Genomic DNA, 17,425 nt, shown 5'->3' with positions numbered 1-17,425 from the left:
ACTGATTAAACAAACCAAACAACGTGACCAAGTAAAACTGTAGCTGTAGGAAACCTGAAGATCAGTCTCGATGACGGCTGAGCTGAGAGGTGGTCTTTCAGGATGAGTCTCTCTCTCTGGGTGGGATTTCATATGTTCATAGAAGGACGTGTTTCACACTGGCAGCGTTGCTCCCCTACTTTAGAACATGCAATGCTTAGAAATCTGCCACAAGCCCACCACGATTATTTCAGAAAGGTTTTCGTGCTGAACGTGTAATGCGTGTGTGTTTGTGTTTGTGTCCGTGTGTGTTTCTCCAATCCGTCTCCTCCAACACACCATTTACATGCGTGTCAAACCCACCGTGCAACCAACCTCAGCCTAGATCTCCCTCACTCCGCCCTGACCGTAACTCTGATTGGCTGCTGCCCTTACATCACCCCATCCCTCATTGGTGGTTCCCGCTGCCTGTCTCGCTGGCCCCGCCCCCACGGTTTGTTTGGTGGGTTTTGCCCTGTTCTCTTTCTCTCCGTTGCGGCGGTGGGTTGGGAGCCGCTGGCGTGATCCTCCACATTTTTTTTTATCTCCATCTTTCGATTCGACTCCCCCCGGCTAAATTTTCAAATTCGCCCCCCGCCCCAAGCTCAAGAGCAGCCTCAGCTCCAGTTATCCCATCCCGAAGCCGGTCTGCAAGGGCACATCGACGCCGAAAGCCGTTTAGATCAGAAAGATGGCGGTGAGCGGGGTGTCAGGGTCTGCGGTCGCCCGGCTGGAGGGCCGAGAGTTTGAGTACCTGATGAAGAAGCGCTCGGTGACCGTGGGCAGGAACTCGTCCCAGGGCTCCGTGGATGTCAGCATGGGCCACTCGAGCTTCATCTCCCGCCGGCATCTGGAAATCTTCACCGCGGGCGAGGACGGAGCCGGCGGCGGCGACTTCTACCTGCGGTGCCTCGGCAAAAACGGGGTGTTTGTGGACGGCGTGTTTCAGAGGCGGGGGGCTCCTCCTCTCCAGCTCCCCCGAGTGTAAGACCACGGGTGTTCTTGGGTTTTATTAATTTGGCTCAGTCCCTGCACACTGGGTAAAACAGGCGTGTAATTGGACGTGTAGGGTGTCTTTTTTTGTTTTGTTTGGCCCGGCAGCACGTGTTGGTTATGACAACCGAAACCGACGCAGGTCTCATGTTGCTTGCCTCATCCAGTTAGCATGCTGGCTAACGCTAACCTCCCCTCCTCCGTTTGTTTGTTTTTTTTTTTTCTCCAGAGCAGTTAATTGGAGGCTGATTCATCAGTATAGTGTGTTCATTTCTGCAGTAATATGACAATAGTCCCCGTTTCGTGCAGTCTTTGAGGTTTTGTCATGTAAACGGTCTGAACCACACCAAGCTAACCGAGCTACAGAGCGACATCCTGTCCTTTAACCCTTCATCTGCTTAGCTGTGAGCTGTGCCAGTCATTTGAATAGACGGGCATTGAGTTCACTGAGATTTGAGAGAGAGAGAGAGTGTGTGTGTGTGTGTGTGTGTGCTGGTGGTAGAAATAATAGTTTAGTTGTTTCTTTCTAGTAAAACAGAATAGACTATAGTAGCATATGATGCCCTTGTCTAACTGGATTAGTTAAAATGCTGACGTAATTGAACCGCATGTTTATAGCTGCATATTTGAAGTATCCAAACACTGCAGGTCAGGCATGTGTTTTGACATATGATCTTTTATTTAGGCTCTCTTTTGTGTATATGCAGTTGAGACTTTAATCCATGGTCTGTGTGACTTGTGTGTTTTGCTGGAATGGCTGAAAGTTGTAGCATTAGGTTAAATATATAGAGTTTGTTTTTCATAAGTGATAGATTCTCCATATCATTTGCTCATAGATTGACCGAAGCCAGACAAATGTCAGATTAAATGTCATCACCTCTGTGAGCCAGGTGTCTGTGTTGGAGTTTAGCTGTGGTTCAAATATATCCGTCTATGTTCATAAAAAAAGGAATATCTCTTATGTAACCCAGTCATGCTTGTGTCCATATATAAACCACAGATGCTTTTGGATTTAGTTACTGGCTGGCAATAAGGCTAGGGCCTTGTTTACTTGTAGGTCTCAGTAACTGAACCAGGAAACCTTGTTTTTATGTTTTGGTTCACATTGATTCACGTTTTTTTATGCAGTTTAAAATGTGTTTGACACATCAGTGACCTTCCCTCTGCCTTTTATAGGTGCACGTTCCGGTTCCCCAGCACAAACATCAAGATCACGTTCACCGCCCTTTCCAGCGGCAAGAAAGGGGATAGGAGAAACGCCCCAGAGTCCCCTGTCAAGGCGGTCCAGCCCCAGATCTCACCGCTCACCATCAACATTCCAGACAACATTGCCCACCTGATGAGTCCCCTGCCCTCTCCCACTGGAACGATCAGGTAAAACCTCATTCTGCTCAGTGCATACATCGTTTCGACATAATATCAAAACCATAATATTGACGGTGAAGTGAGTAATGCTGACTGTCTAAATGGCACCTGTCAAGGGTACATACATTTTGGCAGCAAGAGAAAAGTCAGTTCTTGAAGTTGATGTGTTGAAAGCAGGCAGAATGGGCAAGCATAAGAATCTAAGCTACTTTTGACAAGGGGTCAAACCATGGCATCAGAGCATCTTCAAAACAAAAGGTCTTGGTCAGTGATCAGTACCCAGCAAAACTTGCACAAGGAAGATGAACTGGCAGCAGGGTCATGAGCACCCAAGGCTGTTTCAATTGATGGAGACCCCTCCTCACAACTTGCAGGACTTAAAAGGATCTGCTGGTGCAAGATGCTCTCAGGACACCGTAGAGGTCTAGTGTAGTTCAGGCCTTGAAGGGTATGACTGGTTAGTGTAGATCAGCTGTTAAGCTTGTATATACTGAATGACAATCTTGTCCCCAATGTGCATTTATGTTCTTTTAAGAATGCAGCTGACAGCTGCTGCCCAACCCAATGGTTAGGGAATAGGGAGTGATTTTTCCAAAGAAAATCAACTCTTGGACAAAGTCTTTTATTGGGAATGTACAAAGCCCAAATTTCCTTCTCATTACGATTTCAGATTTTATTCTTGTGCAGTGTAATTACTGAACATGCACTGCAGCCGTGATTTACACACAACAGAAGAGGCAATGAGACACTAAGCAGCCAAAACACTAGAGAATATTACAAAAGTGGGCACTGCCCGTACTGTGATGCTTTTCTGAAATACAATTCCACCACAAGATCATTCCTGTGCTATCTACATAGCCAGAATCCAACCGTGTGCCTTAGGCAGACCCATCTAAGCTGACCATCGCAATGGGGGCTCAGTAGCTTCTTTGAGCCAGGCTATTGCAATCCTGTTTAAGGGCACCTTTATTGTCTGCATGGAGTCTTGCTTCAGGAAGAAAATTTAAAGCAAAACTAGCTTCAATCAATATCGTGGCTCTCACAACTGACTGCCTACATGCCTCCACATGGATGAAAACTGCCAAATTAAAAGCATGTTATATTTTCTATATAATAGATCTTGCAGTCAGGTCAGAGTTTATTAACGATTAATCAATAACTGTTTGTTCTATGTCTAGACCGCACAGCGGTCTCTGCCGGCCACGCTGCAGATGGCTTGGTTTTCTGAGGTGAATTTCTGGCCATAAACGCACTATTTACAGCGATTGTTAACCTTTATTAATTTTAATAGTGTATGATTTATATTTTTCCCTCCAGTTTTCAGTTTGTGAGAAATAGTTCTATAGATTTTTAATGATTGATACCCCAGCAAAGATCAGACGGTGTTGATCTGCTACAGAGGACGATTAATTTGCCCATGGTTCTGCTTGCATAGAAAGCAGTGATGATCTGGAAGTAAGTTCAAGGCATGAGTTTGTTAGAAGTCTTTGTTTAGTGATTGTTTTCCGGCACTAGTGAATTAGGCAAGCGTAAATCTCATTTAGCATCACTACAAGGTAGTCAGTGTTTGACTACACTTATAGGGGCAGTTCATACCCTTTACACATCAGCTGCGTTATCAGTGTTTTCTACTTTTCGTTGAGTCTTAAGGCCGGTTCACATTGCTTGATGTTCATACCTCTTGCACCACTGTCCCTGGCGACTGCATGCTTTGACGCTGGAATTGGGATAGTGCTGTAGCGCAAAGCTGTTCAAGCTGAAAGCTGCTCTTTTCTGCACAGTACAGACAAGGAACAAAGGAAATGGACCCCAATGTTTATTTTTGGGAATTTTGGGATTTCATATTTATATTTCATATATAACTGTTTTTAAGATGAAGTTACAGATTTATGCACGTGCATTGGAATCGCACCTTTCACTTATGGGAATTATTATTATTATTATTTTTTTACCCTTATTTTATTACTTTGTTATTAAAAAAAAAAAAAAAAAAACATACCCAGTGTAGTCACACACTGATCGCACCTAGTCAAACACCATAGATCTGGTTGTTTATCAGTAAACAAAAGGCGGCATTAATGTAGCCAGTGAACGATCAAAGCACGTTTGCCTTACCAGACTGACTGCGTTGTTTCAGTTTGCAAGGGCTCCCTGTCTGTTGTACATGGGAACCTGCATTTAGCCCCTCAGCTGCGATTTTACAAGATGAGGGGTGCTATAGAAGCTATCTGCTACAGTTACAGAATTTCTTGCCTTCATCATGTGTAAATATGTCTCACATGTGGACGTCTTCCTTAAGTAACGTGATGGTTTTTAGACCTTGTTAAAGGTGTAAATGAGAAGCAAGCTAACCATTTTTGCCATTTGCAACTTTATTTATTTTTTTTTTTTGTGGACATTTTGAAAATACTGAAGCGTCACTGTTAATGACCCTGCATGCAGTATATTACACAAAGGGGTTTTCTATGCATTCCACCATTCTGAAAATGTCAAGGAACTGGAGTAGTCATTGATAAGTGAGCTGCTTTCATTAAGCCTTCTGCCTTATTTTGACAGGCTGGTAATAGCAACTGAATGTACAGCATTTGGAGTGCTCACACTGTAAAGACTCCTGTTCAGAGCAAGTCCTAAGTGTATGCCGTGGCCTTGAGGTTGAGTGAAATCAAACAGGAACATATTTCAAGTATTTTGGCGGGATTGTGAGCTTTTATTCATTTGTTTATTTATACTTGAAGGATTTGCAGGGATTTACTCAGAAAAGATGGCACATTCACCACTATTTGGACAGTTTGCTTTTACAGCTGTTGCTATTAGATAGGAGGATTCATGAAGAGATTCATAGTCAAGCACCTCACACTTCTGTGTTTAGGAAGAAACTGAAAGTCTAAGAAACTAGCATCAGGAGACCATTAGTTTGATTCCTGGTGATGCTACAGCCATCCGTGCCTGGGAGTCCCAGAGAGCACAACTGGATTCCCCCTTCTCCCATCACTCTCTGTTATGCTCATCAGTACAGTCATCTGTTGGCTGATGTAACAAAACTGGAAATTGGCACACACTACTTCAGTTGCGCTAAGCTGTCTAATGGAATTGCATTAGTGGCGGTGTGAAAAAGATGTAGTGGTTCACTACATAGGACTTGTGGGGAAGCACATGCTAGCTTATTCCTAGCAGATGGTGTAGTGGGTAACAACAACACTCTCCCTGTGGTAGACTAAGGTTCAGTTCCCTGTACACCATGTGCTGCACCAATGGAAGTTCTTGGGCAAGACTTCTAACACTACATTTCGTCTACCCTGTGTAAGATGATTCAAATGTATGTAGCTCTGGATAAGTCGTTCAGCCACATGCCATAAATGTGCCCTCCCAGCATTGGTTGCATTGTGTGATGGGGTAGCCCAAGCTATTAGACAGGAATTAAGAAATATGACTACACTTAAAAAAAGCTCTAAAGAACCTTCAACACTTGATGCAACGGTTCTTCACACTGATTATGACAAACATGCTTCCTTAGGGAACCAATATGTGGTTCTTCTGTGACGTAAGACAAAGAACCCTTTAAGCACAATGTTGTCTACCACCAACATCACTTGGTTTACACTAAGAGAAGCCAATGATCTAGTCTGAACACATACACACCCAAATGCAGTTTGCTCTAACATAACTAGAACAGCTTGTGGAAGGAAGTAACTTAGCCCGTCAGAGCAGGAACGAGACATCCCCATTACTGCGTTTCTGAAGCAGTGAGGTTGAAGAAGCCTTGCTCTTCTATCATTTATGGCGCACTGAATGCAGGAACCAGTCACTGACATGAACCACATTTAAAAGCTCTCAGTGGGTTGTTTACATGCTGTTAAAGACCTCTTGGCTGATCTATTACACTGTGGTGTGAGGCTCACTTTGAAAAATCAGATATCTAAGAGTAGGTTTGTGCTATTATGTTTTGGGTTAGTCCTATATTTTTAATGGCCATAGCTGCTTATACATAAACACAAGTTTAATGTAGATGCTTGGACTATACTGCCTGTTTGGATTATAGAGGGTTACATTTGCAGTAAAATGAATCAAATGCAGATGTTTTTAGTACAGCAACAGCATGTCTCCTAAAGCTACTGCTCCTCTGGTTTTGAGTAAATACATCAAATGCTGATTTGATTTGGCAGTTGTCCGCCAAGACTGATGCTACTCTAATATTCTCATGCATCTAGAAGAAACCTTTAACAATCAATGACTGTGTTGGAATTCCTGATTGTGATCCAAGAGTGATGCAAATTGTAAAATGTGAACCGTCCACAGTCAGTCCAATCCATCTTGAGGAATGTCTGGGTTATTGTAATGCCTTGGGTGTGTAGGACATAGGGATTCAGTCCAAGCATCAGCTTTCTTTAATTGATGGGACTGCAGATAGTAGCAGCAAAAGCAATTCTGAAGTCTGTAGAAAAACCTAGTCTAGACACACTCAGCTTATGGGACGCATGAAACAGGATAGTGTCACGTTGTCCCAGTAATCAAGGACGTTTTCAGGGGCAGCAGGTGAAAAATAGCATTTATTACGGCAAGCCTAATAGAACATGCATTTTAGAAACTGAAGATAAAGACAGAAAATTTGTCTGTCCCTTATTTTAGTATTACATTGTATGTAGAGATGCTACTGAATATCCATTTTTGGCCCCACAATGTGATTGGCTGAGAGATGTTCTAGGAGTGCTAATATTGCACGATACTGGCTCTCCACCACACAAATGTGTAACCCAGCAACGACACCAGCGTTTATACAACAGCACACCAGCCATAACCATCAGCAACGTTATAATTATACAAGTAAAAGACACAATTAATTTTAAACTACGTTACCATAGTTACCACAATCACTTATGAAAACAAAAACCAAACAAAAGCTAAACGTTGAAAATTTCACGCTGTTATTTACCCGGGGTCCCAAACCGCACATAAGTACACTAAACAAAGACGCTTGTGGCTTTAAAACAGGACAGCACTCCTCAGAATTGTTGATAGGTAGGGTACATTATGCGGTTTTAGACAAAAAATTTGATCAGCCAATCAGAGGGAGCATGATCTGCTGCACAATTTAAGGTAGAACAAGTTCTTAATATCTAACAGCATTGGTTTCTGTAGCAGTTTGTAGCCACAGGAGTAATATAACCTGTAACATCACCTGATGTTTGGCTGTTGCTTGTAACCCTGATTGGTAAATTATAAACTGTCTTTGATTTAATGACTGAAGTACTGAAGCATTTTTTTTTAAATCTAACAAAACTGTGATATAACTACAATAAAACACTCAAGGTTTATGCTATAACCTGTGAGATTGGCATTGGTGTACTGCTCTACGACCAGTGCCAATATCTCACCTTGTAGTTGCTTGTTGCTTTGGCCTTTTTTATATGAATATATAAAAAAAAACCACACAAAAACATACTGTTACACGTTACATACTGTATGCATCCTTATAAGAAGATCCAACAGACTAATAATTTAGGTTCAAATTAGTTCGTCAATATTTGACTACGTCACATCAAAAATTTACAAATTTTGTTTTTAACATGTCATAAACGCAATATAGAATATTATCCATGTCCTGTAGTCTGTGTGTATAATATGGACCTAGGCACGTCCCAATCAATTTAATAGATTGGGGAAATTACCTATTTTTTAAGCTTGATCCAGTTCTGATCCTTTGTTTTTACCATTCTAGCAAAGTGTACTCTGGTGGCCTCTAGTTGCCAGTTATAATTTTTGTTCAGAGCCTGCAGCTGTGAGCAATGTTCAGCAGTGAGGGGGTACAAACCAGTTGGCAGTGTGAAATTCTTTTACAGTGGAACTTAAACATCATGTAATATCTGTGGTTTCACTGCTTTGACTGCGTTTGAGCCATTTTCCTCCAGATGTTTGGTCTGTTTTCTGTTTATTTTGCCATCAACACAAAGACCATGATTGGAAAGATCAGATCTGTTTTGGCTGATACTCAGCGATTAGGTGCGATCAGGCCTAGGAGCAAAAAAAACTAAATCGGGACATCCCTAAACACAAGTCATGTCTTGCCCTTAACACGGTGACCTGTTATTTTTTTCCCCCGCCAGCGCTGCCAACTCCTGTCCCTCCAGTCCTCGTGGGGCAGGGCTGTCCAGTTACAGGGTGGGGCGTGGGCTCACAGCCGAGCTCATAGGGGACAACTCGCAGTCCGAAAACGACAAAGAAGCCTCCGGAGGAGACAGTCCAAAGGTATGAGTCTAGACATTACAGTTGCACCTTTAGAGTTAAAGGGGAAATCCATTTGTAACAAAGATATAAACATAAAAAGGTGTCAGTCCAGAGAGAAAACCTGTCAGTAGGTTATTGGTAGGTAGTCATTTTGGACTCTTTCCAGGTTTTGTAGGATATTGGGCATTTACTACTACTACTACTGAATGTCAGAATAAATTTGTGTACCTGCAGTAGTTCATATGCTGATTATTTCTCAAGCATGTTTGAGCAGCAGTTAAAAAAACATGATTTGATCGTAGAGTTATTTAAATTTTTGGCTTTTCTTTCTTTGCATGTAAAATGTTAAATATGACTGGAATTGGAAAAAGAGGTGTAATAAGCTGCTACTTGCGTATACAGTATTCAATCTGTAAATTACAGTCTTTCCACATGCATTCAGAACAGAATATTTTTGTTACCTGAAAGAAGTGAGTTTGAAATGAATCTGCCAGTGCATCTCTGGTTTTCATTACACAGTAACACAGAGTAGTTAATCATCTGATGTGATGGGATTAGGGTGCATTGTTGGCCCTCCTGCTTTCTGCTGTAAACATTAGTTCTGCTGTGCAGTTTCACTTAGTTCTCTAGTGTGTTTTAAGGCTAATTCGGTCAGAATAATTGTAACCCGATTCATTTAAATGAATGTTGTAATGTAAAGTTCGTTATATTTTTGTTAATTTGTTAAAGTAGAGGAAGTGATTTTTAATGCTTTCTTGTGTTTTGATAGGATGACTCTAAACCACCTTATTCGTATGCACAACTGATTGTTCAAGCAATCACAATGGCCCCAGATAAGCAACTTACTTTGAATGGAATTTATACCCACATCACTAAAAACTACCCATACTACAGAACAGCTGACAAAGGCTGGCAGGTAAGGTTGTGTTTGTTTTTTCCTTGTTTTTTTTTTCTCCCCTATATGACCGTTTTAAGTGTAAAATGAAATGGGACGGGGGGGGGGGGGGGTAAGCAGATGTTGATTATAACCCATAACATCACGACAACGTGCTGCTCAAATGTGAATTCCCTGTCCTGTGCTTTGCTTCCCTGCCTTTCAGAATTCCATTCGCCACAATCTGTCCTTAAATCGCTATTTCATCAAAGTGCCCAGATCGCAAGAGGAGCCAGGCAAAGGTTCCTTCTGGAGGATAGACCCCTCGACGGAAAGCAAGCTCATGGATCAGGCCTTTCGCAAACGAAGGCCCCGTGGCGTGCCCTGTTTTAGGACCCCCCTTGGCCCTCTATCCTCCAGGTACGTAGTAGCCATTGCCTCTTCAGAACACACACACATACTGCCTTTACTTTATGTTACAGTGGCTTCACTCTACGTGTTTTATCTTCTACATCCCAGGAGTGCCCCTGCCTCTCCTAACCACGCAGGGGTGCTGTCGGCCCATTCTAGTGGCGTTCAGACTCCTGACAGCTTATCACGAGAAGGCTCACCTGTTCCCATGGATCCAGAGCCTGCACCTGCCTCTGCTCCAGCATCTGCTGTTCAGCCTAAATTAGCAGTCATTCAAGAGGCTCGCTTCGCACAGAACGCGCCAGGTGGAATTACTTTCATTCCTAAGCACGACTAAACTGTTTCTAGACTACATTCAGATCTACACTTTTATTGTAAATAGAAGCACATTGTTTGGCTCGCTTGCCATTGCCGAGGTCCAGCTCACCTTGAAACTGCCTGTCTTCCAGGCTCACCAGTCACCAGCCAACCTGTGCTCATCACAGTTCAGCGGCAGCTCCCACAGACCATCAAACCTGTGACTTACGCCGTAGCCACGCCTGTGACCACCTCCACCTCCCAGCAGCCTGTCATGCAGACAGTCCACGTGGTGCACCAGATACCCGTCTCAGTCGCCACGGTGACGGGCTTCGCCACAGCCAACGCTCACACAGGAGAAGGCCAGGCTGTGTCCCATACAGAACTGCAGGAGAATGGAGAGCACCAAGAGATCAAAGGTAGGATGAGTATATGCTTAAAACCTGACCTCATGCTTTATTGATTTGACCTACTTCAGTGTACCAAGTCCAGTAATGAACTAGTTTGACAGCTGTCTGCAATCTAACTTGACGTCACGATGTCAGCGAAAGTATATTCAAAGCATATACCAGGACCACACTTTTAAATAGTTTGATTGCAATCTGAACAGTGTAGGCCAGGGTGGTGGAGTTTGTTCAGCCTTTGTGTTTAAATCTCCAATCATTTAGTTTGTAGTAGTTTACGGTCATATTGTATTAAAAGTCAATGCGGTCTGAGGTTGGACACTGCTGTGGACACAGACCATAAAGAACCATAAAGTGACTAGCTGTGCTAACCCAACATTCCAACAGGATATTTAAAGTTAACTTTATTGAGAGTTTCTCAACCTTGATCCTGGAGGCACACTGCCCAGCACATTTAAGTGAATTCCCTGCTTCAACACAACCCTGCAACTTCCAAAGGACTTGTTAACAAGCTGATTAGTTTGATCAGGTGTGTTGGGAGCAGGGAAAGCACCAAATGTGCAGAGTAAGGTGCAGACTGATTTAGAGCATAGCTAACTCGTTTTCCCACACAACACAAAAAGATCAGAGTGTTGTGGGCTGCCACATTCAAAGAAGAGGGCCTTCATCTGTTAAAATTAAATTTTTAAACTTCCACTTAAACGTCCATACATCTGCTCGTACCATTTTGTGGAGGATGAGAAACTCCGGTCCAGTGAAGCGGACGCGTCAGATGTTTGTGAGACTGTCAGGTAAGACATTGCTTAAGAGCTTCACTAGCACCCAATGCGTCCGCTTTACCAGAGCTGCATAACCGAGCCACTTCTCTGGATAAGGATTTTGTGGTGTATGATTTCTCCTCCACAAAATTGTATGTGTGGATGTTTTACATTTAGCACGGACAACCACAGATGCAGGTCCTCCTCTTTAGACTGTGTCGCATAGTTATATAGTCAAGTCAAGTCAAGTGGGTTTTTATTGTCATTTCAACTATATACAGAGTACACAGTGAAACGAAACAACGTCCCTCCAGGACCATGGTGCAACATAGGCACAGTGCATACAGAACACAAGTGCAACCCAGTACAAGTGCAGACAGACAATACAACACAATACAGACAAAGAATAATAAATAATTTAGGAGTAGTGTGCAATAAATATTGAGTCCAGTGAGGTAGTAAGGTTATTTGTGCACAATGCTTCCCATGTTGTCTGGGGTAAATGGTTATGGGGCAGTGGTGGCTCAGCGGTTAGAGCTCCGGGCTGTCGATAACAGGGTTGTGGGTTCGATTCCCAGGCTCGGCAAGCTGCCACTGTTGGGCCCTTGAGCAAGGCCCTTTACCCTCTCTGCTCCCCGGGCGCTGGAGTTGGCTGCCCACCGCTCTGGGTGTGTGTGTGTACTCACTGCCCCTAACACACATGTGTGTGTGTGTGAGTGTGTGTTCACTACCAGATGGGTTAAATGAGGAGGACACATTTCGCTGTACACTGTACAGTGACAAATACGTGCACCTTTACCTTTTTACCTTTAGAGAGAGCGAGCGAGAGAGAGAGATTTGTCAATTTGTGTGTTTATAATCACTTTGGTGTAATCCAGATCAATAGATATATCAAGGTTTTAACACAAAGTAAAGAAAGATGGCTTCCCCGCCCAATGTTTCATGGAAAATGGATAGATAGGTGAATATAAAAATCACAACCTTGTTTTTGTTTTGTTTTATGTTATGTTTTGAAGAAGACTTGTTTGGTGGAGTAATAGTGCCCTCTGCTGGAGAAACCTCAACAATGAGTAGAGATAATGATTTCTCAAACACATTGCAAAGAGATGGTGCATACACAGGGTAACACTAATATATGTATAATGCAGACAATGCAACATTAACATTACTACCACTCACTCAGAACATGTACACATTATTTAATATCAGTTTTAACGTTTAATTAGATCTCTAGTTCAGTTATTTTTTGCAACACTGCTTCATCTCCTTTAAAGCGTCATCAGTTGTCACCCTGTTGCCCAGGCCTAGTGGCACTAGTGCTAAATGCCTATTTTGTAATACCTACGTTGTCGTTGATTATTTTGCTGCTTTGAAGGAGTCCAGAGGGGTTTACTAAAAGTTAATGTTATACCTATGGTGAAAATGAGCTGGATAATTTAATAATGAATCTGATCCCCAATATCAGTATTAGACGTTTGCATTAGATAAAAATTTGATTGCTTTCGTTCTCATTTCTCCTTTTCTTGCTGTTTTTCAGTGAAAGTAGAAACTGTGCCTGCCATCACAGCAGCCTCTATAGGTGGAGCAAACCGTATCCTTCAGACATCCCAAGGCACACCCATACAGACAGTTACTATTGTGCAGCAAGCACCATTGGGCCAGCACCAGCTTCCTGTTAAGGCTATCACTCAAAATGGCACCCATGTGGTGGCTGCAATCCAAGGAGCAGCAAACACAGGTACAGGATCTGTAGTATCTTTTTTTAAATATTGTTTTCATGTATTAAATGATTGTAATTATTGAATATGGGTTGAATGAACATAATGTTTATGTTCATGTAACTCATAGTACCATCATATATGTGTATGTGTATATATATATATATATATATATATATATATATATATATATATATATATATATAAAATATTATTTTTATTTATTTTTTAGCAATTAATCAGATTGATGAGCTGTAGGTGGCCAGTTAAGGTGTTGTTAAGAGCTCACAGTAACACCACTACGTGGTAGGGTTGTTTGGAACATAGTTACAAATAAGCCTCCTTAGACAAATAAAAATAATGAGCAGCCCTCCCATATACATTTAAAATGGTTTGTTTTGAAGTTATCGAAAACATACTATATATTTGCCCCAATTTCCCAAATTTATTTAGCTATAAGATAAAGACAACCGGTGTAAACGCACAATGTAGCTTTTGCCTATTTTACGTCCTATTCTATTGCCTGTAGAATAAGGCTGTCTGGAGCAGTTAAACGTGAACCTTTTGGCACCATGACTAATACCAGGCGTGGACTAGAGGGGTATAAAGCCCCCCAGCATTGAGCTGTGGAGCAGTGGAACTGTGTTCTCTAGAGATGATGGTGCTCCATCCAGTACTCTTTTAGATTAGTCAGAGTAGCCATAGGTGTCTTGGCATCCCTTTCCTCCTTGCACAGTCATTCAGTCTGCTTGCTCTAGGCCAGGTTAGTGCCATATTCTTTCTGTTTCTTAATGATGGATCTAACTGAGCTCCAGGGGGTGTTCCGTGACTTGATTTTCGGGTATCCTTCCCCCAACTTTTGTTCTTCAGTGACCTTTTCTCTGAGTTGCATGGAGTGTGGTGTATTGTAGGCAGGAATACTGATTAACCACTGACTGTAATAGAAAGGATGGAAGGGACTGGAAGATGCATTCACTTTAGACACATTCCCTGCACCCTGTGAGACTGCTAGCACTAGTTGCCTGGACTGCTGTTCAATTGGGTCAGTCACTTTAAAGGTGGTGGTTACTTCTGCAGTTACCCCCCCCCCCCCCCCCCTTCATTCTACTTTGTAGAAATCTTTTTCCTCTGTTAAGAAGTTGCAGATATTGACCATAATTCCACAAGCAATAAAAGGCGAAGATGTCCAAGAGGGTGTATGCTTTTTATACACCCTGTAAAAATAAGTTCAGTTGATGAATGATGAGATGAATAATCGAAAGGGTGTATATACTTTCTCACAGCACTGTAGGTTTGAAAGCTTGACTGGTTCAAGGAGCATTAAATTGTTTGCCTAATTTTACCACAGTTGGTCCCACCTCTGGACAGGGGTGAAAAAGTCAGATAAAGAAAGTAAAAATCCTCAACAGGGGTTTGTTTCAACAACCAGAACATTTAATTTTCAGTTGCACATCCCATGCTGCCCTACTTCTCAATGAATTACCCATTTTTTTGTTGTTGTAGTATTTCACTATATATATTTTTACTTTTCTCTGTGCACAGTAGCAAGTCCTCTTCACATGCTGGCCACTCATGCTTCTGCATCAGCGTCCTTGCCAACCAAGCGGCAGAACGGTGACCAGTCGGAGCAACCCGAATCCAAACGAATCAAGACCGAAGACGGAGGGGACATAGGAGCCGTTCCTGCCGCAGGAGAGAGAGACACCACTGATTAGGGCTGCCCCATCATAACCTTTGGCCTCACAAACCTTTCTTAGTTAAGCCAACCCTCCCTCCCTACCACCCACCCACCCACCAAGTTAAACTACGTCATCTGTCATTCTGTCCAAGGTGCCAAACAGTCAAGCAAGAAGCAAAACCGTAGGATTGCATAGCAACATTTGAAGATGGCAGAGATGCGTGCGCAATATGCAAGGAAGGAGGACGCGAGGACACGATGCTGTAGTGAGATGGACGACTGAAAGTGAACAGCGAGAGTGTGTGTGGCAGGAGGCCTTTTAACAAAATATTTAAGTACTCACAGACATATGCATACATATATTGATATAGTGTACTTAAAGCTACAAAATGTATTTTAGATCAAACCTGGGTGCGTCCTAGTGGGACGTCCCATGCCTCCATCTCTTCTACCTCTGGGCAGAACTCGTATGGTGGAGAGATCATGAACGAGATGGATTTTTGCATTCTCTGGACAAATAGCTGGCAGCCGAACAAGCTGGAAATTCAAGTCAACTCGATCCGTTTAAATTCCTTGAGGCTCCGTGTAACCTCCAAACATTCCTGTGTATGCAGGTAATTACACCACCTGGGCTGATCTACTATGGTTTACCCTTAACCGTAGCATAACTATTTGAATAATTTACGTTGTATATAAAGTAGATCTAATTTATAGGCACAGGTCCTTTGTATCCAACCGGTTGTTGAATATTCTGAGCAAATGGGATATTAAAAAAAGACCAGACGAGAAATTGAAAGCGGTCAAATAAGAACTTGCCAAACAGTTTTGTTTTTTTTTGAGGGAAGTTGTGAAACTGTGAAACTGCACACAGTAGCAACTTATGAGCTGATTTTTATTTTTCTTCTTCACTTTTTTTATTTTTTATTTTATTTTATTAATTTGTTTTAACACAAGCTTGATTCTCTTTGGCAAAAGGGTAGAATGGGGAGCCTTTTCCTGTATCATGGCAGCTAGCCTCAGTGTCGACCTACCTAATGCAGTCCTTAGTAGATATGCAGTAATTTGTTGTACATGTGTATCTTAGGATATTATTTGTCTATATTTATGTTCTCCATGGCACAGATATTCAACAACAAAACACCATGCTAAAGTGAGGTCATTGGCATTTCTTATCACACACATGTTTTGTTTGTCTGTTTTTTTTTTTTGTTGTTGTTTTTTTTTTTTTTTTTTTCTTTTCAAAACATAAGGACTCGTATGTTTATGGAAATGAATGTAGTTACCTCCTCAAAGAAAACACTATTGATAGAGGACTTGTGTTACTTCTGTTAAATCAAATCCAAATGTTTCTCACATCCTCAGAGCTTTTTCATATTTTAACAGATAACTTATGAAATAAGAAATATATTTCCAGTTGTACTTCATTCAAAAACTTCATCAAAGCTTGCATGAAAAATGTGTAGAGAAAATATACTGTACCTGAGCTGGTTCCTTGGAAAGGAACTGCGAAGGAGGAAAGGAAAAAAGACTGAAACTCTTCTTTGTGATTTGGACCATTACTGCACTTAACTCGTTAATGCTGTTTCCTTTCCTCTCTTGACCCTTCCTTCTTTTTTATGTTTTCATTATGTCCTTGGCTGTGTTTGTTAACTTTTGTGTTACAGTTGACAGTCTCTTTGCCCGTTAATATTATTTTACTTTGTTCAGACCGTTGAAAAAGTTGGCTGAGATCATACTTGTTCCACTGGGGAAAAAAAATAAGTGGTCGATGTTTTTCTGCTTCAGTGAGTAAATGCATTTTTTTTTACATAAATTAAAAGCTCCATCATTTCTGTTCTAAGTGTGTGTGAGTGCTGCTTATGTTTCAAAAAGTATATTTGTATTTAAGATTTCTGACCTGAAATGGAATTTGTCTGATCTCGATCACATGGCTAGTGAATGTAGTATTGCATGCAGTATTTGGTGCAGAATGAAAAGTTCCTGGAGTTTTCTATGTTCTGCCAGACAAGTGGGAAGGGTGGCCCATCAAATCCGGTTGTACAAGCATTCCATATTCATATTTTTACCATGTACATATTAGAACTGAATAGCATATAGAGAACAAGAAATCCAGAGATATTTGACCGAATTAGTGAATCAAAGGAACCGTGTACCTTTAATCATTTCAACAAGCACACTGGATTGTTGTTTTTTTCTAGGCATGCACCTATCCATCTTTTTCGGTTCCAATACAGATACTGATACTTGAACTTTGCGTATCTGCCAATATTGAATACTGGTCCGATACCATTGTTGAATTAATAAAGCATAAAGCAATAAAGCAGCGATAGAATCAGGTTCTGTATAAATGTATCAGACCTATCCGAGACCTGATCCAGCTAATTTTGTTAGTATCAGACCCGAAAACCCATTCTAGTATTGGACCTGTGCATCCCTAGTTTTTTCAGTCTCTGATAAATCCCTTGAACCGTAGGATTATTATTCAATTATTAATCCTAATGCAGAAACTATTGTTACTATTGCTTTTGGTAACCATATGGTTTGGCTAATCTTGTGTCCCAAAGAGTTCTATTTTAGGGCCTGTAAAACTAATGTCGGATGATAACAGTAATGTAGTTATGAGACTCAAGAAGTATGCATGGTCTAATGGGTTTAACATCTTTCTGGAAAGTTTTTTTGTTTTGTTT

The 17,425-nt window shown here is 41.6% G+C and overlaps 1 protein-coding gene across 2 annotated transcripts; it reads left to right on the top strand.

Annotated features, from left to right (window-relative positions):
- Positions 1–491: 491 nt before the first annotated feature.
- On the top strand, positions 492–16,578 carry foxk2a (forkhead box K2a). 2 transcript variants are annotated; one of them, XM_072667535.1, is made up of 9 exons: positions 492–1,002; positions 2,188–2,385; positions 8,478–8,619; positions 9,368–9,514; positions 9,699–9,892; positions 9,992–10,188; positions 10,333–10,599; positions 12,880–13,080; positions 14,606–16,578. In XM_072667535.1, exons 1-9 carry the CDS (start codon positions 710–712, stop codon positions 14,773–14,775), a joined length of 1,809 nt encoding a protein of 602 aa, XP_072523636.1. In that variant the 5' UTR covers positions 492–709; the 3' UTR covers positions 14,776–16,578. The 2 variants fall into 2 exon arrangements, with proteins under 2 accessions (XP_072523636.1, XP_072523635.1); XM_072667534.1 differs by having other exon boundaries at positions 493–1,002; positions 14,603–16,578.
- Positions 16,579–17,425: the final 847 nt, after the last annotated feature.

The sequence above is a fragment of the Salminus brasiliensis genome, chromosome 22 (assembly GCF_030463535.1).
Source record: "Salminus brasiliensis chromosome 22, fSalBra1.hap2, whole genome shotgun sequence".
Classification (NCBI taxonomy): Eukaryota; Metazoa; Chordata; class Actinopteri; order Characiformes; family Bryconidae; genus Salminus; species Salminus brasiliensis.
The sequence above is the reverse complement of the archived record's forward strand: the minus strand, read 5'-3'. Positions and strand labels throughout refer to the sequence as shown.

Bases quoted from the DNA above. Each gene is read 5' to 3' on its own strand.
- foxk2a (XM_072667534.1), top strand. From the start codon at position 710: ATGGCGGTGAGCGGGGTGTCAGGGTCTGCGGTCGCCCGGCTGGAGGGC. The intron at 1,003-2,187 runs GTAAGACCACGG...TGCCTTTTATAG, and splicing joins CCTCTCCAGCTCCCCCGAGT to GTGCACGTTCCGGTTCCCCA. The intron at 2,386-8,477 runs GTAAAACCTCAT...TTCCCCCGCCAG, and splicing joins TCTCCCACTGGAACGATCAG to CGCTGCCAACTCCTGTCCCT.